Below are 23,867 nucleotides of genomic sequence, written 5' to 3'. Positions count from 1 at the left end.
TAGAAGATTTCCTTGTTTAAACTGCAGCTGCACTTAGGCTCCGTGACCCCTCTCTCTCCCTGGCTCCTGCAGCTGCCATTGTGATGTCACAACTCAACTGAAAAAACATATTACATTTGAGCTACTACATCGTTTCATTATTACAGGTGACTAGAGACATCGCAACTCAACTGTAATAAGGAAATTAGAGATGGCATCATTACAGGTATTGCAGGCTCTCGTGTGTTTATAGTAGCCCATCTCCCAGAGGCGATTTCACTGTGCTGGACATTACTATGAATTGACAAATGATGATCCTAGCCTGAAGAGTCCAAGGCAGCTACAAATCAATGCCTTTTCCAAGGCCCATCCATAGGACAGTGACCTGAGATGCAGCCAATGAAGCTTGACACTGGAGAAAGAGAAGTAGCTTGAGTAGAAAAATGTCTTAAGTAAGCAAGCCCCAACGTGAGCAAGAGAACGGTAACCCTTGTTGGCTCTAATAGTGTATCCACCCTGGTAAATTTATTTAATGTATTTAAGTTTCTTTTAATTGGATAACTACTGACAGTATAAAAACCAAATAAACACTTCTAAGTCATTTTTGACTGTGAGGTCTCTTTTTAGACACACATGTCTGCTTTTTGAAAAATACTGGGGCCTCTGAAGGGTGGGAGAGAGGGTTACTGCCTTTACATCTTAAGTCTATCGTTGTAGAAGCCACCCACTCCAGTCATGATGATTATAAAGCTGTATGCAGCCAGCGCCCAATGAGATGAGGAAAATGCCTATATGCTCGGTTGTAACTCCTCCCTTGGGGGGTGCCGTTGCGTGTATTAACATGTTCAGATGCCTACATTACCAAAGTAACTATGTTGAAATGGAATTTCAAAGATGGAAACCATTTCACCATACAGACCAGCCTTTTTTAAACAATGTATCTTCACATCTTTGGGTTAAATCTTCTTTCTGGGCTCAAATAGCACCAGAAATAGTTCCCTTTCTAGAGCGCCTCGGCAGGATGTTCCAAGCTCTGAGACATCTCCTTCGGTGCATTTGACATCAGGAAGTGGGTCTGTGGTTGTCTGAGGGAGACAGCCGTTAAGCGTGATCACGAGTCATTCTCCATTGATGCTGCCTGCAGGATGAAGTACCTTCCTCCTGGCTCCTTGGGGATGAGGGATAAATGAGCCTTCCTCGCTTAAATGATAAATTCCTCTACCTGTGGTGCAAGGGGCCCCTCAGAGTTTACGTCTGTTCCCAGTCCTGAATAACTTCTTTTTGAAGTCGCTTCTCATTTAGATCGGAAAATGGGAATGTCAGTTAACTCGTGCAAATCTATCGATAGCTAGTGATCCATAGGAAAATTAGAGGGACGGGAAGAGGTAGGGACGTGGATGCGCTGCATTGTCTTATGTTAAATGGGTGGTTCACAGCAGTTAATTAAATCCTCTTGCCTTATTTTAATACATTACTTCTTCTTCTGGAAAAGGGAAAACCTGAGACCTATTTACAATGCAAAGAACCCATCTTTGATACCCAGATTGGTTCCAAAGCCACGCCTCCTTCTTTTCTCTGTGTTCTGGATACCAAGAAGCGATGACTTTAGCTTTCATCAAAGCAGAACGTGTTACACAAATGCCCTCTTTGGAAAGCTCCCAGCATGCAAAGTTTCTCGTTTGCAACATGTAAAAAATGCTGCTTTTCTGTATAGCGTGGGAATTAACAAATTCCCTCACATTAGACAAGGAATCATGCAAACTGTGTTTTGCCATGTGACAAAGTGAGAGACTTTTGAAATGTCATGTCTCTCTTGTAAATGAGTCCACTCGCTTCCTCCTGTTTCCAGCACACATTTTCCGAACGTGCCATAGTGTCTGGTCACTTGGGATCACCTCCTGGTTGGAGAGACTAAGTTTAAAAGGAAGGCTGACCCGGGAATGTCAGTTCGAGCACCCAACCCCATGCACATGGGGCACTTTCTCACTTAATTTCCTTCCAGGAGGCCGTAGAACACTCCTTTTCTAAGAATAAGTCCTGCTTCCAACCAAACCAGCCACACTCAATACATTTGTAGTTTTGTCCGCCATGGTTCCTAGGCATACATAGATGATTAATTGGTTTTAAAGTGTTTAGAGTATACAAAATGGGGGGGGGGAATCAAAAATTCAAAAAAGTTTCTGAGCAACGTTATTTTAGTACAAAAAATGAGGCTGGGAAGCATGTATGACAGCCTCGGTTTTACGAGACCACAACCTGACGTGGTGGTGACCTGGCACACGGTCTTGGGAACAGCACCGCATTGAGCTAGGGCTTCTGTATTGTTAAAAAGACCACCAGTCCACAATTTTGGCTGGTGCCTTGGAGGTGGTGTATAACTTCACTTTGTTTCGGAGACCTTAATTCCTTTTTAGGTCTCGCCTGACCCAGCGCATGCGCTGGTCTGGCGAGACATTTTGTGAGGGCTCCAAAAAGTGCTACCAGGCCAGCCTAGAGCTACAGTGCATGTGCGCGGGCGCGTCGCGCTTTACCGCTATAACTTTCACTTTCGGGCGCTTTGATGTTTGATCGCGATCACTTTCGCGGCCACACGGCCGCTTTGATGTTCTCCGTGAGGTTTCAATAGATTGCAGCAGTTAAAACAAGCATTGGCATAGCCAATAGGTCTCACTTTTCGGACCTTATAAGTGTTTAGTTATGCAACTGTTGCATGGCTTAACACTTATAAGGTCCCAAAGGCGAGACCTATTGGCTATGCCAATGCTTGTTCACCTTCTGACTGAGCAAGAACGAGAAAGGCAGAAAAGGGAGAAGGAAGGAGCAAGATGCATGCAGTGCAGGGACAGCAAATAACCTGCAAGAGTGAGATATGATGACAGTAAGTGTACAGTGCTATATTTATGGCATGACTAGATTACCATACTTCCTGTCACTATGCGACCCCCCCTGGCTAAATAGGCAGGCGTATAATGGCACGATTCTTTCCACCGCTGACCAATGCTAGATTCCTTAAGAAGCATTGCTGAACTCTCCAGAGTGAGGTGGCCGTAAATGGCCATACACCCAGAGAGCCGCAAAGAAGAATCAACGAGACAGGTTACAGCACTCCTCGGTGCACCTCTCAACGCACCCCGCCATTTCTGGCTGCTATCGACAACAGCTAGGATGTTGATGTACTTTGGCTTCTTTGTGAGTGAGCCGTCATGTGTTCACTTGGCTGTGAGCACCTGTCATGAACGTTGAGGAGAGAGGAGATGGCCTTAGGGCGGTCGACTTCGAATCTGGGGAACTGGGTTCGAGTCTCGGCAATGACGCTGAACGTCCTATGATTCTGGGCAAATCACTTAATCTCCCCGTGCCTAACCAAAATGAAAGTGTGTCCTCCTTTAACGTACCTGGTGCTATGTAAAGCGCTCTGATCAGTGGTCGAATTGGGGGGGGGGTGAAAGTAGGGGAACTGTAGGCGGAGAATCAGAGGGCGGGAATAACCCAAGGATTGGATCAGTGGGCGGAGCCAGACGTGTGGCCGGAATGTGCAAACAGTGCTTGTGAATGAAGAAGAGAGAATGTGAAGTTTGTGAACTTAGTTTCGTGTGCATGCAAATCCTGCATTGCCGATCCCGGGTGAGTTGCAGCTACTACTGCGGAAACAAGGCCAATGGAGGTACCTATGGGTGAGGCAGACTGGCCTTAAGGGCAGGGTTGGCCTTAGCACTGGTGGTGCCCTGAGCATTAATGTTTGTTAGTGCCCCCCAATGACCACCTCTGCCATGGATTCCCTCACTACCACCCTTTAACAGCGCCCCTCAAGTCTCCATACCCACACTCTCTATCAGATGCATTTAATTTGATTTACAGCACCACTCATACCATTGTAAGGTGTCAGAGCACTTTACATCACACACATTACACGGAGACAATCAATTGTAAATCACTGTATAGAAAATGTTATATAAGACTAAGGACTACAAGGTATAGGAGTCACATGACAACCATACTAGTAGGCCGTATAGTTTAATAGTGATTGGTCTGGAGAAACACTAACTCAGAATTTAAAACGTAATACCATGGTTGGGGGGTTCTCTTTAATAATCAGAATTGACTTCCGTCCAAAAGAACACTTTTTGCAACATTAGGATAATCAAAGACTGGGGAGGAAAAACATAACACTGTAATTTATACCTTGCAGTTTGTATGCAGCTCTTAGATGACAGTTAATAGCTCACTGTTCTATGTTAGGATGTTTACGTATAAACTGCAAGTAACAAAAGGATCTCTCTGACAAAAGCAGTAGCCCACTGACCTATTTACATTATGTGCACTTTGTGATCTGCATGGTCATGTTCTTTGCAGCAGGGACCTTAACCCTCTGAGCTACCTTTCCATGAGTCAAAACTTCCACTAGACAAATTTCCAATCTCTCTCTAGGAAGAACATTAATCACCAGAGTCATCATGGCATTTTTATTGTTGCCAAAACTTGCTGGAGGCCAGGAAGGAGGCAGCAAGCGCTTTTAAAACCATAATATACTTGCAAACATAATGCCTCCACCCAAGGTCAGCACCCGGTGCGGTCACACCAGTTGCACCGCCCTAGAGCTGGCCCTTCTCAAGGGTCCTGTGACCTCATTGACAGAGTCACTGTTGTTCTAGGGTGTGCTGCTTCATAGGCCTGCCCGCAAGACTGGAGGTGAACTTCAGTATGGATTGTGGTGGACAAGCCTTAACGGTTAACCTACACTTGCCACGCTAGGGTCCACCTGCTGGTGCTAAGACACCAGGGCCTCTAAGGTCTTCCGAAGCCTTCTAAGGTCTACCATGGGATTGTGCTCTCTCAGGAGAGTGGGCTGGTGGACTGGTTATTAAGGCTGAACCTGGTTCCCCAGTTCCAAATTCAGCACCTCTGGCCATAGTGCCACATCCTGTCCCGCACTGAACACTATACTGCCCCACTGAGAAAAACACACAATGCCTTCAACTACAACCCAATTGTTCAGAAATCAGTGAGTGCTTGAAAAGTTAACTACATGACTACAGGGCCCTGAATGGACCCATTTCAATGGTCATTTCTTATATCCTTACAAATCGTAAGCAGTATGGTAAAAAGACCACATCCCTGGACGCAGAGCCGCAGTACACATTATGTTTTCCAATCCACACATTGCAGTACCTCCAGGATTGGTGCACTAGTTGGAAGCCAGGGGAAAACAAAGACAAGAAAACAAAAACAGTGCTTCACGGGCAAACTCTTTAAAAGCGGCGCTAATGTGTTTGGATGTGAATAAAATCAATCTGGCCAGTTTGCTACCACTCTGCCTTACTTTATTTAGTTATTTTTCATATTTTTCGCGTTTTATTCCCGATTCTGCACTTTGGAATTAAAATGTCAGAAAAATAAGACATTTCCAGCAAAAGTGTCTTTCTTTTTTGGATCCATTTCACAGGGGAGCAAATAAAAGAAAGGAGAGGAAAGAGTGAGAACTCAGTTTTGAAGTCACGGTTTTCAGTAAGAGGAAAACTGTCTGCTAGACAAAGAGAGTGACTGAAGAAGGAAAGAGTGGGGCTGCTGAAGCGGCAGAGCAGAGGTGGACACTGTCTTTTTCTTCTCTGGGCAAGAAGGAGAAGACAGAGTCCTGTTACTTCTCTGCCGCTCCCAGTCACAAACGCCAGGAACGCAGAGCTTTATTTATAGGCGATGGCGATTTCTTGCGTCCTGGGACACATTTTCAAAATAAAAAAGATGGGGAACAGAATCCTTGGAATTAAAGAAGTAGGGGCACGCCGTGCCTGCCGATCCCGCCCACTTCGACCACTGGCTCTGATACCCAATTCGGGTCAAGTTCGCGCTATATAAAACTCTGCAAAAAAAAAGAGCTGCGGTGTTTGCTGTGGTGCGCGCTAACCATCCACAGCGATGCTCTGCAGCATCCGTTTGCAGGTGTAGTGCTAGAGGCAGTAGCCAGCTCTTAGATATGGTTAGGGTATGCACAGACCTCTGATGAGGCAGGATCTTTTATCCCCAGGCTAAGGAGAGCAGACAGAGGCCACCATCCCAAGCAGAGCTGTGGTAGGCGCTAAGCGAAGATCTAGACACGGGTTTGGTGCAGCATCCAGGAGCATTGTTTCGCTCCATCTATAATAAAACCATCAACTGCTTCATCAGGTCTGTATTCAGGGCTGGGTGACTCCATCCATCCTGAAAGCAGCCCAGTACACCTCAGGCTGCATGGAGCGCTCGCTGCCTGACAACGGCCTACCCCCACGCCCCCGGAACAGGAGAAAGACCCTGCAGGTGTTGGATATGGGCATACCCGTCTCCGAGTGGGCCCCCAGCCCTTTCAAGTTGTTGGACATTTCCCTGCGCTTCCCGTGGCTGTGCATGCGGAAGTGTGTGGAGGGCCTCGTCTCCCCTTCCAGATTTGTACCTCGTTAGCTGATGGAAGTGCCGGTTTCCCTCGCAGTCCCTGCTGTACAGCAGGAGCCGAGCCCTGCCTGTTGAAGGCTGATGAGGAGCGAGCCCACTGGGCCTGCCTTCACCGCCGTTCAGGCCCGGGCTCCTGACAGCCGGCAGTCTTCACCGAGGAGCGCTGTGCCGCCAGCTAACGAGGAGCAAAGAGCCGCTTGCGATCCAGTGCCTGGACGCGCTCTCCTGTGCCCGCGCCATCACCGCGGTGCATCCTGGGGGCAGCGTTCCGCCCGCCAGACTGTGCGTATTCCATCAGTATAAACGCGGAGCACACCTGTCAGGCGAGGGGGCAATCCTCTGGGAGGAGGGAGAGCCATATTTAGACCTCCTGTCTCAGGGGCTTCAGCCGAGGCGTTTATTATTCCTCTTGCAGGCATGCAGTTACAGGACGAGGGAAGGAAATCCGGCAGCAAGCGCGAGACTATCAGGTTAGAGGCACACAGAGAAAGGAGGCGGTCCCGAGTCCAGGCACCTTCTCCGCTTCAGCCTCTGCCTGCAGGAAGTGAGAAATGACTGCAGCAAGAAGGAAGGACGCATGCACGGTGGCACCCCGCACATCTGAGACACTGTTAATCATCTGTGAGCATCTGTTTCCAGCCCAGGGCCGGACTGGGGCACAAGACGCAGACCCAGCACACATGCTCACTCAACACAGCCCCCTTCTGTTGTCTCCTCACCACGCGATCTCCTCTTTACAGCCACCCCATCCTCTCCTCTCTCTTCTCTCTCTCGCCACCTTTCCCGCCCTCATTCATTACCATTCCCCACGGGCTTCAGCCCACCGGGGAAGTTCCGGCCCTGGCCTCCAGCACGAGGACCCTTGCAGGGTTAGTGTAGGCTGCACGAGTCCTTGGTTTGAGTGTTGGACTCTTCACCTCGTCAAGGGTTTAAAGGTTGCATCCTGTAATCGCCACTTTGCGTCTTTACAAACAGACAGTCAGTTAAGAGCAAAACCGAAACGAAGATGGATTCAAAAGTTGTATCAGAGGATCTGACTGCCACTGCTGCACAATGGCACGCGCTATTTGCCCACAAATCCCTTCCAATGCAGCTACAACACCAAACAACTCTACAGTGCTAAGCAGATTAGACTCCCGTAGGAGCCTCTCCTGGGCCGTTCTCAACAAAGGAATTCAACTTTTTCTCTCGCATTGTGTACAGTATTGCTACACATACCTCTAGCTCATCAAATAACCATGGAGCTAGCTGACTTTCTGCCAAAAACAGGGCCATATGCATAATATGACAGTTATATACAAAGCAATCAACCACCCCTACTTCTCTGGCATCCCGTGATACACTGCTACCCGGTACCTAATCTTGTAATCACACTAAAGCTGCTTTAGATTTCAGTCCTTTTGGCTTCTAGGCGCTCTGCACCGCAACTCTGGGACGCATACCCACTTGCTTTCAAGTTTATAACCAGGCCAACATGTCGGTGTGAAAACTTTCACGCACTGACTCTCTCAAGGTCTCATTAGCAATTAATGTGTTATCAAATGTGTGTTTTTCTTTGAAAATGATAGCCAAATAACTGGCATAAATAATCCTCACCTAAATGGTTAATCTTGATACAAATGTACCAACAGAGTTTTCTTATGTATGGCTGCTAAATTAAAACAAATAAAGAAAGAAATGCTCAGACTTGAGAGGCACTCTTACAGCTACCAAATCATTATAGTCTGGTATTTTGCAGGGTGGAAGAAGCCACAGGAGAGCACTTTGGTGAGAACATTCTATTTCACGAACACGAAGTCCATTGAGGATTCTTACAATCTTCAATTAATATAGTTCATTAATTTTTACATCATTCTCCATTAAATGTACATAAATTGCTTTGGACATAGCCAAGCTGCAAAGTATATGTAACATCTACCATTGTAATCCTCAAACAGAGGGAAAGATGGGAGAGACTAAGGCAGTTCCAAAACGGTGAAGGTGTAAAGTCTCACTGATAAACTTATTGGTTGCAATATTTGATTGTCTACAGGATTGAAAAGTCACAACATGTGTAACTGGGTAGAACAGTCCATTGTAAAATATTTACCACTCAGTTTGAAGTTGGCAATGTTTGTTGGGTTTGAATTTCAGTGGTGAAGCTACAGACAATAACCAGTTACCGCAGGTGGTAGCGCCAAAAGGTAAAAGGTTCTGTGGGGCCTAGGTTATGAAAAGAACAAGAGCTCAGATTGGGAATATAGCCGTTCAAAATGGACGACAAATGTAAGCGTTGAGGCACCCTGAAAAGTTCATCTGTTCTGGATAGGGAAGATTGACGAAGCTCTCGAAGCAGGCATGAAAGCTAGATAATAGCCAAACTTCCCTTCCTAGATTGTTCCTTCCGGAGGCTCTTGAGAATGGACAAGCTGCAATTAAGGGTCTTCCTTGAGACCAATACCCCTCAAGCTCCCACACGTTTGATTTTCCTCCACAAGCGGTAGAGAAGCATTAGGCAAAGTTCAATTTTAGTTTAGTTTGTTAAAGCATTTATAGAGCACGCTTACACCCATTTAGGGTATCGACGCTGAAATAAAATGAAAACTAGATGCGCTGAAACCGGTAAGAACTAAAGAAATAATACTTAGCTGGGAATCAAAAAGGACTTCAGTAGTTTTATGAAACTTTACAAAGTATGATTCGTGCCCAGAGACAGAGTTAAGAATTGTCATTTTGCTCATGCCGCGAGCGGTAGGTCCTGACCTTCATCCTTTTCAAACATACTTTAGAATATGCAGGAACTACTTAATTTATTTTCTTAATGAGCATTTTGGGAAATACGATTTGACCATAAAATGGAAAGGTGAACGGGCTAGTGAAAAAACTGTGCACCAGACACATGGCTTTGAACTGTGCACCAGACACATGGCTTTGAAAACAATCCTAATGAATCAAAAAAGCAGGAAGTTAAAGATAGGCTGAAATACAGTAATCTAATGTAGAAGATATAAATTCACTAGGAATTCACACCTTCTGAGAAAAGGAAAAAAGGTACAAGAAGCATTTTAGAGTGATAAGTTGATAAATACACGATTTTACTGTTAGGGCAGTTTGGTCCATCAGAATTAACAAGGTGTTACATTTTCCTTCGAGATTCCGTATCACTTGCACCATAAAAAAATAGTAGTGCCCAGTGATGGTGACCAAAAAGTTAGTTCCCAAAACATAAATGGTTTGGTTGGGCAAGGGATTTCAGTCTTGCATCCATTTAATTTGTGGTGGTTTGCACTCATCCATAGATGATCACGTGACAGGCAGCCATAAGGTTTACCTGCCTAGGAGTTCAGGTCTCCGGAGAGCTTAGCTATTATCTCTGTATAGTCTTTGAAAGATGTAAAGAAAATCCATATGGTTGAATCAGGTGGACAAGCGGAGACATATAAAGATTAAATAAAGGGGGTGACAAGATAGAGCCCTCAAAAACGCCAACAGGACAAGATCTAACTGAGGATTCATATGATGGTAAGGGGATCCTGAAAGATCGGTTGGCAAGAAAAGCAGTAGGCCATGCCAGGGCAGTATCTTTCAACCCTATATTGACTAATCTTGCTAGCAGAATCTAGTGACTGATATTGTCAAAAGCCGCTGACAGATCCAAGAAAATCGAAGCAGCTGCAATAGAGGCATCTGCAGAGCAGCATAGGTCATCAAGCCAACTGGGCGATAAGCTCTGTTCTGGCCCAAACTCAATCGCATTGGACGGATGAAGTAAATGTTGCACCTCTGGTAACTGCAGACACGCTGCCTTCTCCAGAGTGGCTTCTAAATGATCCTCTGAACAATTGTGGGGCAGTCCTGATGTCGCATAGCACTGCGAGATGTTATAACTAACTCTGTTAATCAGTCAAAAACTTTAGGCAAGGTCCATGTAACAACAAAATCCTGATTTCATATGTAATACGCTGTTCCGAAACCCTTGAGAAACAACTTATGATGAAAGTGCACAACTTTGTAGAAGAAAGTGTACCTCTTGGACATTTCCAACGAGTACTTATACTGATGCATACAACATAATTGAGTGTTTCGGAGGTCAAGGATGACATCAGGAGTACGGGATGGGTGAAATTTAGATTATCTTCTCACAAAAACACCTAATGTTCATGATAAACTCACACGAGATACCGACAGGAGACTGCTTTGAGCAGAAAGTGTCACTCATCCGTGGCTTCGCAGTTCTTGCAGGACATTTTCAGCCTCAGCTATTCTCCCAGAGATATCAGGGAAATGAAAAACCTCTATAGTATGTTTAACACCAAATGTGTGGGATTTTGCCCTAATGATAAAACTGTTGCCCAGGCCCAATCAGGAGAAACGGGGTCAAGATCGGTGCTGGTGCTGCTAAACCTGTCTGCAGTACTTCATACTGTCTCTCATCGGGTCATCTTGCACTCACTACACTTAGGGCTCCGACAGCTACCCCTATACTGCTGTTCTCAACCTCTGCGGACAGCTTAACAATCTCTCCAATTAAAATAATATTTCTACGGATCCATCCATAGATGCATGTTGTTAGCTTTTCTTGTTTTAGAAGCTGTTTGTTTGTGCTTGTTTTTAGTCACTCGACACCTACATGCAATGCAACGGACTTGAGTTTTCCATAAAGTTTGTTCAAAAGGAACATACAATATTTGGTATCAGAGCAAAGGTCTTGGCCAAAGAACACAAGGTCACTTGTGCTACCACCCACTGCTAGGCTGTAATTGAATTAGACTCCTATTTGCAGAAATAACATAAACACATTAAAAGGAAGGTGGAGCCAGAGCACCAATTGTTCGCACAGACCCGGAATATTCCATGGCTCAGCTCTGTTTCTCCTGAAAAGGAATATTTTCCCCAGCCCCTATATAAACCGATCCAGATCCTTATCCTAGCGGTATTTAATTAAGCAAATAAATCATGCTTCACCAGAATAAACTAATTGAATAACAAACAATCCACCTCTGCAGCGTATGTACCCTGCCTCAGAAAGTAGCAAATAAATGGAACAAACCTAAATAGAGTCAAACCAAGCAAAACTGGTAGTAGTGCATTTTTGTACTGATTTCAGTACAGCCTATAACTTGGGCATGTGGCCAGGCGAAAAGCCTTGGTGCCTGATTGAATGTTATAGTCCGTTATTTGTGAAGTCTCTTATGCCCTGTTATGGGCACCTCAAATTACATAGTGAGATAGGAAAGATGGAAAAGGAGAAAGGACAGGAGAGCTCAAGGTACGTATGGGGTATAAGGAGGGAACCTTGTAGATGGAGTTGTCTTTCCTAAAACATAATATTTACAGGACAGAGAATACAGCCAGTTTTTGGAGTCCGGTCGACCTCCTACAGACCGGAATGTGAGGTAAAGAATGACAGAGGAGAAAAGTGGGCACACAGAATAGGAGAGAAAACGTGGGAAGGGAAGGAGTGAGACTTAGTTGGAAGGAAGTCCCTGGCAGGTAGGTAGAAATTATGGTATGCATTTGGTAGCTGGAGAGACATACTAGGGAAAGTCCTAGTGAGCCACTGATATACTGGAGGCCGCCTCCTTATACCCATATTTACAAAGTCTACAGAGAAAGTTCTCAAGCAGTAACACAAAAATGGGTACAGTTACCTGTGGGCTCACAGCTGAAGATGGTGGTGGGCCGTGCCTTTCACTTGTCACTAAAGCTTGGATGAGGACAGAAGGCTTCACCACATGGTGCAGAAGGTTGGGTTTAGCAACTCCCTAGAGATGTGTGGCTTGGACCAGTTCTGTCTTTGCACACTCAAGACCTCACTCTATGTTGCTTTTCTGTCCGTTCAGGTGATGTCTATGCACTCCACACAGACCCTCAAGAGCATTTAGAATAACTAATGCAGGCCTAAAAGTTCCAGTAACAAACAGGGCGGCGTGGAGCAGAGCATTATCGATGAAGGCAACAGACTCCTGCTGAACCTTATGGTTTATGTTGATCATCCCAAGTTTAGTCAAGATCTCAAGGCATGGCTTTTTTCTTCTCAGGGAGCAGCCCAGTCTTCTCGGCAGTAATGTGGTGAACACGAATAGAGTGCATTATGCCACTAGATGGCTAACGTGTGCTTTGCAAGTCACAAGTGGCATAACTATCCTCTGGAAAACTGGCCACAGACAACAACTCTTCTCATTTAAAGTGAAGGTGTTATCACTGTTCTATATTCATAAGGTTCCAGTGTACTAATTTCTACTGCGAGCGTTTGCATTTTTTGTTACTGAGTGAATTTCAGTCTAAGGGTTGCTTTTCAAAGATTTTCAAATCTTGCTGACTATGCAATGTGTAGTAATGACTACAGCCTCCCCTCTCCCCAGTCCACTTCATAGTTCAGAGTCTCCCTGGGGAGAATCTTGGAGCAGGAGGTGGTCACTCCGAAAGTTGGACCTTTATCGGTAAGTACCAGGGAGGGTGGCGGCAGGGAACAAGGCTAGTGTGGGGTGGATTGGGGAGGGTTGCCGGGTGCAGTTGGTTGAATATGTCTTGTGAGGCTGCATGGGAGGTGAGACACAGTGCTGGAAATATTAACAGGGTAGAAGGCATAATTAAGAGTAGAGGAACCAGACAGCAGCTTCAGACTAGCTTGAACCCCCATGTTGCACTCAGCAGCCCCTAGCAACAGCAAGAACAGTTTCCCCCTGCTGCAAATTACTGCTGATGCTGCCTTCAGTTTTCTTTCACTTCGCGTAGCCTCTTCTACTTAAAAAGATATATACTGCTTCTCGGGTCTTCTGACTTCGCACCACCCTAATTTCCGAAGATAAGCATGCCACTTGTTTTGGTAGGGTAGTAGGGCGCTGCTAGATTCTGAGGACTTCCAGGTAAACAGAGGCCTTCTTCATGTTGCACTCCTGAGGGATACTCTGATCTATGGAGCTTTAGGTTTCCCGGGTTTTGGAGTAGGCCAACAGGAGAAACAGTGAATCTGGGGGTCCTTTTATAGGTTTCCTTGTCCAGAGTTGGATGGCTAAGAAGATCGTATGTGGAAACATTCTTAAAAATAGAGAGCAAGACCAGCTCGGTCCAAGAGATTAATAGACCATGACCGCGACAAACAGCATCTAGCACGGCACGCTTTACGAAACCAAATAAAACAACGCTGAATGCAGCAGAGAGTGCCCACTTGTATTTTACCGTTGCCTTGATAGGGGAAACACATGAGTGCACCTCCAGACTCAAACTATATCCTGGTTTCATTACAGAGCCTCCAAATACTTGGTTCCCTCTGCAAAAGCGCGCTTTCTTCTCTGCTGTCTAAGGACATTGGTGTAAACATGATTTGGGTGCAGTGCCTAATTGGAGAAAAAAAATCAAGTGCAAAGGCTCAAAGTTCTTCTTGGAAGCCTGTTGCCAGTGTGGCTGAATAGTATGGATGCCCAATACCAAGGCTTCTGTCACCCTACACTTCCTGTTGCCTTATCTCGCTGCCGCAGGTTCCTTTTTATCCCCTCTGTCTTCCTTTGTAGGTGTTTCCCTATCTTCGCCTTCTTCCTATATTCATTCCTTCCTTCCTTCCTTCCTTCCTTCCTTCCTTCCTTCCTTTCTTCCTTCCTTCCTTCCTTCCTTCCTTCCTTCCTTCCTTCCTTCCTTCCTTCCTTCCTTCCTTCCTTCCTTCCTTCCTTCCTTCCTTCCTTCCTTCCCCCTCAGTCAAAGTCTAATGATAACAAATAATTCCCTTCTCTCCAAAAATGAGTGCCAGTTCCCACCATCTGCAGCCACCGGCCGAAATTTAAGCACTCATTTGGGGTTCTTCAAGGAAAGGCGATAGGCCTAATGGAAACAACGTATCCAAGATGATTTTAATCGTGGGGATTGCTGGAGAAGAAGGTGCAGATGAGAGTAAGAAGAAACTCTGAAACTGCTGTAGTCCTGCTCTGGGGAAGACAGAGTTTATCCCAGAGACCTCTAATAATAAGCATGGAAAAGAGTGTGGGCAAACGATTAATGACTATATTCAGTCGATGAGGAGCACCCTTTGATCCTCACCACTGTGGTCCTGTCCGGCTTAATCGCCACTAGCTGCGATTTCAACCCAATATTATGGGGCTCATATTGTCCCCTGGAGTTGACGGGTTGCGTATGTGATCTGAAGGGCAAGGATACCCTCTATGGGTTCTCCATATTGGTGGAAGGGTAATGTGCAGTGTTACTTGGTTAGAAATAGTGTCAGATCTTAGGCATGCTGCGTGAGAGTGCACTGGTTGTGGAGGAAAACTGCAGGCTCTGGTTTATTGGACAACCCTCTGAATGTTTCTGCTGTGATATGTTGTGAGTCTGCAGCCTTTCTAATGTAGTTTCCTGCATCAGCTTCTCTGTCTGTCTTTCATACAGGGTGTCACCAAAACAAAATGGTGGCCAATGATGAGCAAACAGCTTTTTATTACATTCTTCAACCTAAAATGACCATCAGGGATGGTACCAGACCTGGAATATGATGGCTGCAACAAGCCAATGGGGACTGAGGAACATATTTGAGCTCTCTTCTACAGACAGGGAAGCCTTTACAGTTACTATGCCTATCCCATGAGCTCATCCAACTATCTTACACCCTGATCCAATGGGCAGCCAATCCTTTGTTCATGTCCAGGGTTTGTTCCAGATTAGGCCTGGCGTTACTTTGATGTATTATGAGGCCAGTGCCTTAGCTAAACTTTCCCCTACCCGTGGAACTACCCTGCAAAGGGGTCTATCCAAGCCACACCGAACAGACCTCAAAGGATACCAGCTTGCATGGATTGCTCTCTGGTGCTACCGGTAGACCCCAAGTCAGCCCTCATCCTTCTCCTAGTTGGTGGAAAGGAAATCCACTGTAGAGCCTGGTGGCAGAAGTAACAGAGCCACTGGCCTGCCTGAAGCAGGGACATGGATAACAATCCAGTCCTTGATGGTCAGGTTAGGAAGATTCTCTGGACCAAGACTGAGTCATAAGTGGTCGCATTTATACCCAGAAGATTACTGTGGGTTATTCCTATGGATATTGTTCTTTAGCTGGAACTTCTGTCATTTTCAGGTGCCTGTTCCAGATTATAACCTTGATATGCTTGATGAGATACCAGGTGTTACTGATTAGGGGATTACTTACAGTAGTCTAGTCTTTTTGGCTGTATGTAGGTGAAGGTTTGCCATATTAGAATATATATCAATGAAATGGGTATAATTTTATGTAAGGTGTAAAACAAGTTTGTCAGATTGACTGCCCTAACAAGGGTATAATTAATTGTATAAGTTCTGACTCTATTCCAAGAGAAATTATCCAAGTAACAGAAAAAAGGACGCACACGAAGGACATCAATTTGGAAGGTTGAAGGCCACTGAACTGAGACTGAAAGTTACTAAACACAGAGAGAGGATACTGCTTCTAGTCATAGAAGGAGCAAGGAGGCAGCAGAAGGACAGGCTTAGAGGTCAAAGAAGGTCATGGCACCGGGCATGGAGGTAAATGAGAAAGGGATTAGAAGTGTGCCTTGTATTAAGAAAACAAGAGCGGTTGTTGATCTGAAACATTCCAGGATTGATCCACCTGCAAGGTCATGGTGGTGATGAAATGCTGTTCCCATTTTAACTGCATCAACTCAGCTCAGCGATAACATAAAATGATTTACATTACAATATACAGAGAGGTGAGAAGCTGGCTCGTCAACCACCACAGCCCATTCTAGAGCAGTTCCTGTTCATAGCCAATACCAGTGGCCAAGAGTCAAAGAAGGTGTTTCTGACATTAGCAGTATGACTAGAGAAGATGAGGGCGAAACAGGTTTCAGAATTTAATTTCACACCTCAGTCACATTTTACTGCTCACCCCCTTGTATTTTTTGCTTTGTAGAAAAGGCTTTTGTGGCTTGCCCAAACTTGAAAGCCAACGGTAGTTTGGCTTGTGTGTTTTGCTCTCAGAACCATGCCAAGACTCTGGTTCTGGCTTGCCCAGCACTAACCTGAATATAGCCCACACACAAATGATTGTAAACACACTCCACTCTATAAGCAGACTCCTACTGACGACCACATTTAAGATGCACCCTGAAACAAACAAAGGCACGGACATAAACATGACCTTGTTCCCACACACTAGCTTGGCCAACAAATAACTGATGTAATCCAAACCACACATAAAACATCACACCGTATACGCCATTTCTAATGCAAACATCCATGCACGCTCAGATTGTCAGAGGTGTGTACATACAAATGCAATCAGATGCATGAACAACATTTGTAGAAAGAGATTGTTTTATAGACCCCAGCAAACCTCTACAGACAACCTCAATCATATGACGATGGTCATGGACAACGAACATGGCTTCACACAAAGGCACACATTATAAATATACCAGTAAACCAATACTTCTAAAGGAAAACAATGAGTGCAAAAGGTATTTTGGCTTTTTGGAGAACCGGAATATGGTTTTGTTGGTCTGTGGAACAACATCCTCTCCACGTATTGTGTGAGAATACCAATAAATGGCCGCAACTTTAGATAATGCTTTTTTTTTGTGGCGGAGTCGTTTTTACTTGGACAGTGAGAAATCTGCAATTCTAAAAGCTTACAAATGCAATTTCACTAAAAATCCCGCTGCACCTATAACACGTATTTATAGCGGAATCATTTTCTGCAATTTGGGCACGAGAGAAATGAAAAACGGCAATTCCGGGAATGGAGAGTACAATCTCCTCAAAGTGTTCAGTCAGAGTCATCTTTTATATCTGTATCCAGAAAGCTTTTTGTGTGCAATATTTGTTCTGCCATTTATGTGTTAGGAGCTGAAAGAAATTCAATAGCTCCAGAAATGTTAGATACCAAGCAACTGTGCTGTTATGGCGGGGACAAACGTGTGGCAACACCCTCTGCTGTAGTGTGCCTCAGCGTGGAGTAGCCAGTTAGAATTCAGTATCATGCTGCTATGGACGTGGCAGAGTTATTTCTACTTACTCTCCCTTGGTCCTGGAGTTTTCAAAATGTATGCATGTACTTATTTATGCACATAGTTACTCACAGCCATTTTTGGGCCTGGTGTATAGAGAATTTTGCAGTCGCAAATCCTGCAATTCAGCACAAGAAGCCAAGCCACAGAAGGCTAAAGTCTGTCTCCTAATTCATTGAGTGCCCTTTGAGACCCACAACGAGTCCCAAAGGGAAGTGGGTACGGATTGCGAATCCTCCTCTTTCTAACTCTCTCCGAAATGTATCAATGCTTTACGAAGGCAATTGTGATTGCAAAGCATTGATCAGCCATCAGCTCCCTTGAGATTTATGGTATGCCTTTGCAAATCAGTGGGGGCTGTGGTGATTGGAGGGTGCACACAGCATGTTCCTCAAATGCGTCTGAATGGCAACTTTATTCTTTTGAAAGCAGCCGCAGTTTTCAAGGGATTACCTGATTTAAAAACAGTTCGCTGCTAGAGGGGTGCAGGCCTCCTCTTCCTCTCAGGCCTCCACCCATAAGTGCTCACCAGATGCCACAAAACTAAATATCCCTCGTGCATATTAGTGGGGCAGTAGGTGTTGGAACTCCGCGTTAACAGAGGTTTTGTTCTTTAACCGGTTTGTACACCCGTTACGGCACAAAACCAAGAACAGGCCACAAATAGGTTGGGGTGCAAAAAGGAAATGCCCTTTGGCAATAGCTTTAGACATTTGTTCCAACAAATGTGATGGGGAAAGAGGATTTCCTTTGAAAAGCTATCGAAGTGGTGCTGAGTATTTGAAGGTTCTTTTTAAGCTTTTATATTTATTTACATATTTCTTTATTTCATCTTTTTTTCGCCTGCAGACATTCCAGCTGAAATCACAGAAAGCCACGCTAGTAGGCATCGAAAAGTCATGTGTTTGTTAAAAGTCTGTGGAGATATTTTGTGGAATTTTTTAGGTGAAGTCATATCATAAATGGGTGTTGTTTTGTTAAACCTCAGTGCGACAAAAATGGGCATTACTGTGTGTCTGCCGCCAGCCATTTGGTACCACTGATAAGTGCCATAGTGATGCAGGCAAAGCGGACCGCGTGTACATATGAGAACTCTGCGGTAAAGCACAATGAAACATCCAACGTTAAAACACATACACAAGCAAACACAGCAAGACGTGCAAGAATACACACATGTACACATAATAAATTCAGATATATACCATCATTCTAAATGAATGCATGACTACAACTGCCACGAATGACCATGCAAACAGACACAAGCACGGTGGCACACTAATTCAACCACTGACATTCACACATAGGTAAGCTGAACTTTCATGCTCGTGTGAGAGCGATTTTGAACAGAAACTTGTCAGTGGAAAGGAAAACACTCCACCTGCAGCCAAAAGCACACAAATACACTCATGCACACATAAGTACATTACATTGTATCATTGTGCATTCATGAAAACACAAATATACCCGTTCACACCGAAATGCAGACAGGCAAAGTCATATTTAGGTGGAGCCTATTAGTCTGCGCATGCCTTGTCTGTTTTGAGGCATAATGTGGCTTAGCATGAACATAGAGGGGCTTTGAGCCCGCCCATTGCTTACCATTGGCTGGCTGTCCTTGTCACTCTGATGTACCCGTTTCTTATTCATGTCCCAGATTGTCAATCTTGTGTTACTCCCTTTCTTGGAGCATTGCCTCTTTACCATGTGACTGTGCTTGATGTCAGGGAACTAATTTTTCTTCTGGCGTAAGCACTCAGAGAGTGCATGTGTTTTTGAGCCATCTTGTTTGCTTCTCTCCCCTTCATGCTGCTGCCTGTTTTCATGTGCTTCTTCCAGCCCTATAGATGTTGCGCTCAAGCATGTGCTTCTCGTGTTGCCAGCTGCGGCACATGCAGGTAAGAGCGGTGGGGCCAGGTGGGGGGGGGTTAGGGGGATTTCGACAGACGATGACGAGGGACAATTAAATAATTATTTTTAATTTTTCTTTGTCATCATCTGTAAAAATACCCCCCTCCCCCACCGCCACACCGCTCTTACCTGCCCGGGCCGCGGCTGCGTGTTGCATCTGCCCCTGCCCTCCCCGTGTTGCGTCCTTGTCCTCTAGCCCTCCCTGTGTTTCTTCCATGTATTCTGCCCTCCCCTAGTTGTCTCCGCGCCCCTCCACCCTCCATGTGTTGCTTCCATGTATTCTGCCCTCCCCTAGTTGCCTCCGTGCCCCTCCGCCCTCTCTGTGTTGCTTCCATGTCCCATAAACCTCTCCATTTTTCTTCTGTGGCACCACCGTCCCCAGTGTTGCTTACAACCCCCTCCCACACCTCCGTTGCTACACCTCCCATTGCTTCTGCACCTGTTGCTTCCACGTCGCCCCTCCTTAAAAAAAAAAAAGACAAATATTTTTACACGTTTCGTTTTTAGTTAAGATCAAACTCCGATCAATGACAACAAAAAACAGTTGTGTGATTTTATAAGGGCACGCATGCATGACACGCTTGCCTACAAAATGACATGGGCGGCTGGGTATAAGTTTTCTTTTGCTTTACTTTAGTCATGCTGCACCGCATCAGATATTTCGTTCAGCGTAGCCAACAACAATTGGCAAAGCCAATAGGTCACAAAGGCGAAAGCTGTTGGCTTTGCTAATGCTGGTCAGTGAGGCATTTATTTAAAAAATGTATGCTGACACAAAACAATATCTGTGACAAAAGAGCCACGCTGACTTCTGGCTTTATTCCTTATGGGTTGTGTCCGTTTCCCTTCTTTGTGTGCGAGTGGTTTGTGGAGGATGACTGTTTGTATTCGTTTGATGCGTCCTGCTGGTTGTGGCAATACTGTCCTGCGAGTTTCTGATTGTTTCATGCCTTTTCACACTCAGCATTTTTTGATGGACCCGAGGGGTTGGTTTCTCTGATTGACTTGTGATTCCTAAAAGAAGCTTCCACCTGAAGAGGCCACCTTTCTTAACTGTTGGCCTGGCGCCTTTTTCAGCAGGAAGTTTGATTCTTGAGTTCATGGGTCTGATTTACGCATTATGGAGAGGACATAATGGGATTACAGGGTTGCTGCCAAGTTCAGATAGAAGTAATCCAATGGCCCACTCCATTGGGGTGTGTAGGTGTAGCAGAGGCACTGGGTGGCGTTAAGCTTGGTTTCTGCGTACTCTGTGTCCATTCTTGTGCAATTCAGGATGGTCAGGAAGCTGGTGGTGCACCTGCTGTGATACACTTTTGCCCCAACATATTTGTTAATAACAGACAAGAATGTTAGAATACAGAAATGTCACCACGTCGTCTGCAATGTTTGGCTGATATTGTGGATTGATTTACCACACACAACAGGATTTCTCTACGAGCATTTGAAGGCATTTGACCACAAAAACGTGGAATTCACAGTTTGTTCTTAATTCAGATAAGCCATATGGCATTTACATTTCAGTGGCTGAGTTGTGTGCAGTACTCATCTTTATACTTACATGACCTTCCTGCATATGTGGACTAGACGCACTTTTTCTTGAAAGCAAACACTTCTGCAAAAAAAAATGTTGTAACAATAGAATCTTTCCATTAAAAAATGTTTGATGGGTAAGGAGTTCCTATAAAAAATGGAGTTTAAAAATATAGTCAACGTTGTCAAAATCACAAAACTGATGTCCTAAATTGATGTAAAATTGCGCAACTCTAATGACGGATAAAAAGGCGCGCTTATGCTGCAGTACCATTGTAGGCCAATATAAAAGCTCAGCACCAGAGATTTGACAAAAGGATGAACTAATTTTTCGATGAGTGCCTACGAAAAATGTTGATTGCGCTCGAGAGCCCAGGAAGTCAGAATGTGTGCCCCCTATTTCTTCTTCAGTGCATCTCCTGATATTATTGAAAAAGAAGGCTTCGTTTTGGAAATCGTGTGCACCCATGTGGATAAGAAAAAATCCAATTGAAGAGAGAGATGGTTCAGTATTAGAGGTTGTACCAGTTTCCAAAATCGTACCGCACCAGTCACCAGTTGAACATGAAGGCCCTGTCATGTGACACTGAAGCTATCCCTGCATATTTGCACTTTAAAAAAGTTGTTGGAATCCCTTTAGAGGCTTTACTGGACAAAAATCCATCTCACAAGTTCACGATGACAGGTTTTATTTGGTAGATAAAATATTGCTGGATCAGGGGCAGGAGGGAATTGTTGTTATTGGTTAAGTGTATGAGAAAGCATCCCTAGCACTCGGGTCCGTGGCCAGACCGATGTGGCAAACAGTGGCACTCGGCAGACAAATCCTTTTCCTGTATTTTTTTCCCTAAAAGTTGTGATTCTTGCCCATTCACTTGTGCTGTCTCCTGAACTCACCATGATTAGTATCCCAAGGAGGAAAGGGCTCCCTCTCTCGGACAACAACTCGCCCTTCTGCACTCACTTGGACTACAAAGCACACGTGTTCTAGTAGTGCACCAATTTCCATGAAAACCACTATGAGAGATGGGGTACAAAGGGAGTGTTCACCGTGAGGTCTTGAGACATCCCCTAATGCTAGCGCTCTTTTCCTCAATTAGTCCCTTGATTCAGCCACAGTTCAGCTGGAGGAAGCTACTGATGTTTTTAGTGCCCTGCACTCTGCATTTCCTCCCTCTTCTCTATGCTGAGATTTTGTTGATGACTTTGTGTGTTGTGTTACTAACTTGATTTGTGGATACAAAAATGTAAATGGTCCATCCAGGGAAATAAGCCTCTGTGATATTTTTGTAGAAGATCTCAGAGCATGCGGTGGTACCATGGTCCCACGTGGCGACTTTTATCACCATGGTTGTTCAATTCAATATAATATGCTAATCTTACCCCTTGGTATCCCTATTATCGAATATCCTATGGTAATTTTATATTTTGTGCAGTTTATCTCTACCAGTCCCCAATTGCTGTATATTACTATCAGAGGGTAACTGAACTCCCAATCTTGAAATCTATACCGTCGGTTCAATAAATATGGTTGATTAGCACTTGGCATTTTCTGATGAATTATTTCCATATTTAATGCACTTTGGGAAAAAATTGGGTGCCCTCCTCCACTTTGGTTAGGGATTTGTACTGAGAGGATCTCTGCAAATTTTCTTCCCGCAGATTTTGTAGAGTATTTGCTCTCTTGATGCACCTAATGGGTCAATGAAAACAAACGTTTCCCTTCTGCAGGATAATAGAGGGGCTTCACTTGCCTGGATGGACCACTCAAAAAAGAAAATACACTCCAAAAAAAATAACCCGACTAACAAAATTTCATCCACTGGAATGTATTCATAGCTATGAGTTTTGTTTTTCTCCCTTAATTCAGTTTAACAGTTTGACTTTTCTTTTCTACTAACAAAATAACCTGGTTATTCATTTACTTTTTTACATGGAAAAAAATTACTAAATCTTGATCCTGAGAGCATTAACTGGAAGCAGAGGGGCACGTTCTCCTCACCAAGTCGCCCACACCGTACATTTTTTTCTGTCCCACCAAATTCCCTTTCCCAGTTTCTCAAGTTTCTCCTTTTTTTCTTCCCCTTTACCTCTCTTCCTCTTTTTGTTCTTTTTTTCCCTTTTTCCTCTTCGCTCTTGTTTTTTTTTATCTCTGTGAAGCACGCAGGCATTGGACACGCTATGGTAAACAAACTGCATTATCTGGTAGATATCACTCTAATTGTCCTTCTCGTACGGTTTACCGTGGGTTTTTCCCCTCTTTTCAACTTCCCCGTTATATGTTTTTTTCCGTAGTTAAAATTAAATTTTGTATATTTTTTATTACTTTTTTGAGTTCTATTTTAATTTGACAAAAGAATAACGAAACAACCCAATAGAAGAGGTATCCACACCTTGAATGGGTTTAGCGGTCTCACCATCGTCTTGGATTTCTTCTTTGTTCGTTTTTTTCCAATTCTTTTGCTTTTGGTTCCCCAAAAATCCATGGAAAACAACACCCCCCTCCCCATGACGCGGCTTTGTGTCATTTTGTCTGCTCTGAGTGGAGGTCCTTGGAAATGGCCCTTTCCATCCATTGGCAGTAAGCTTAGTTACACAGATTTGGCATGGGCAGGGCCAGAGGGAAATATCTGGCCACGTATTTCTCTTAAGATGAAAGTTCTTTGCTTATTTACGTGATCCACCCAACAGACGTTTTAAAGAAATAACTTTGTATATTTTGATATTCCAACGTACAGAGAAGACATGTCGATGTACTTAATAGAACAATTTCAAGTGAAAATGAGCTTCCTTTGCCTGTATGTTAATGAAAGAGAGGAGGTTTCAGTGCAAGCCTCCCTTTCGGAAAGAGCTCCCTCTTTATGAAATGACTTCACGGTCTACCCATCACAATTAGATTTCAGGTTAAACTATTCTCGTCTCTTCACTTGTGGTCTGACACACGATGGAGTGCTTTAGCTGCTTCTCAAGAGGTTTCCGCATCAAAATGGGCAGTTTCACACGTCATATGAGTCACATTAAGCCAACTTCACTCACGCCATTCAACGATGATCAGGAGCCTGCATATCGACGAACAAT

At 44.5% G+C, this 23,867-nt stretch overlaps 1 protein-coding gene across 2 annotated transcripts in view; it reads left to right on the top strand.

The window, feature by feature from the left end:
- The window catches only part of NRXN2 (neurexin 2), a 2,164,206-nt gene that overhangs the window by 1,206,679 nt on the left and 933,660 nt on the right, over window positions 1–23,867 (top strand). For both annotated transcript variants that reach the window (XM_085625468.1, XM_085625469.1), the window contains exon 7: window positions 22,950–22,973. In XM_085625468.1, the coding sequence (XP_085481594.1) occupies window positions 22,950–22,973 (24 nt within the window). The remainder of the gene's footprint in view (window positions 1–22,949; window positions 22,974–23,867) is intronic.

The sequence above is a fragment of the Triturus cristatus genome, chromosome 9 (assembly GCF_964204655.1).
Source record: "Triturus cristatus chromosome 9, aTriCri1.1, whole genome shotgun sequence".
Taxonomy (NCBI): domain Eukaryota; kingdom Metazoa; phylum Chordata; class Amphibia; order Caudata; family Salamandridae; genus Triturus; species Triturus cristatus.
Note: the sequence above shows the minus strand (reverse complement) of the source record. Positions and strands in the feature narration are given on the sequence as shown.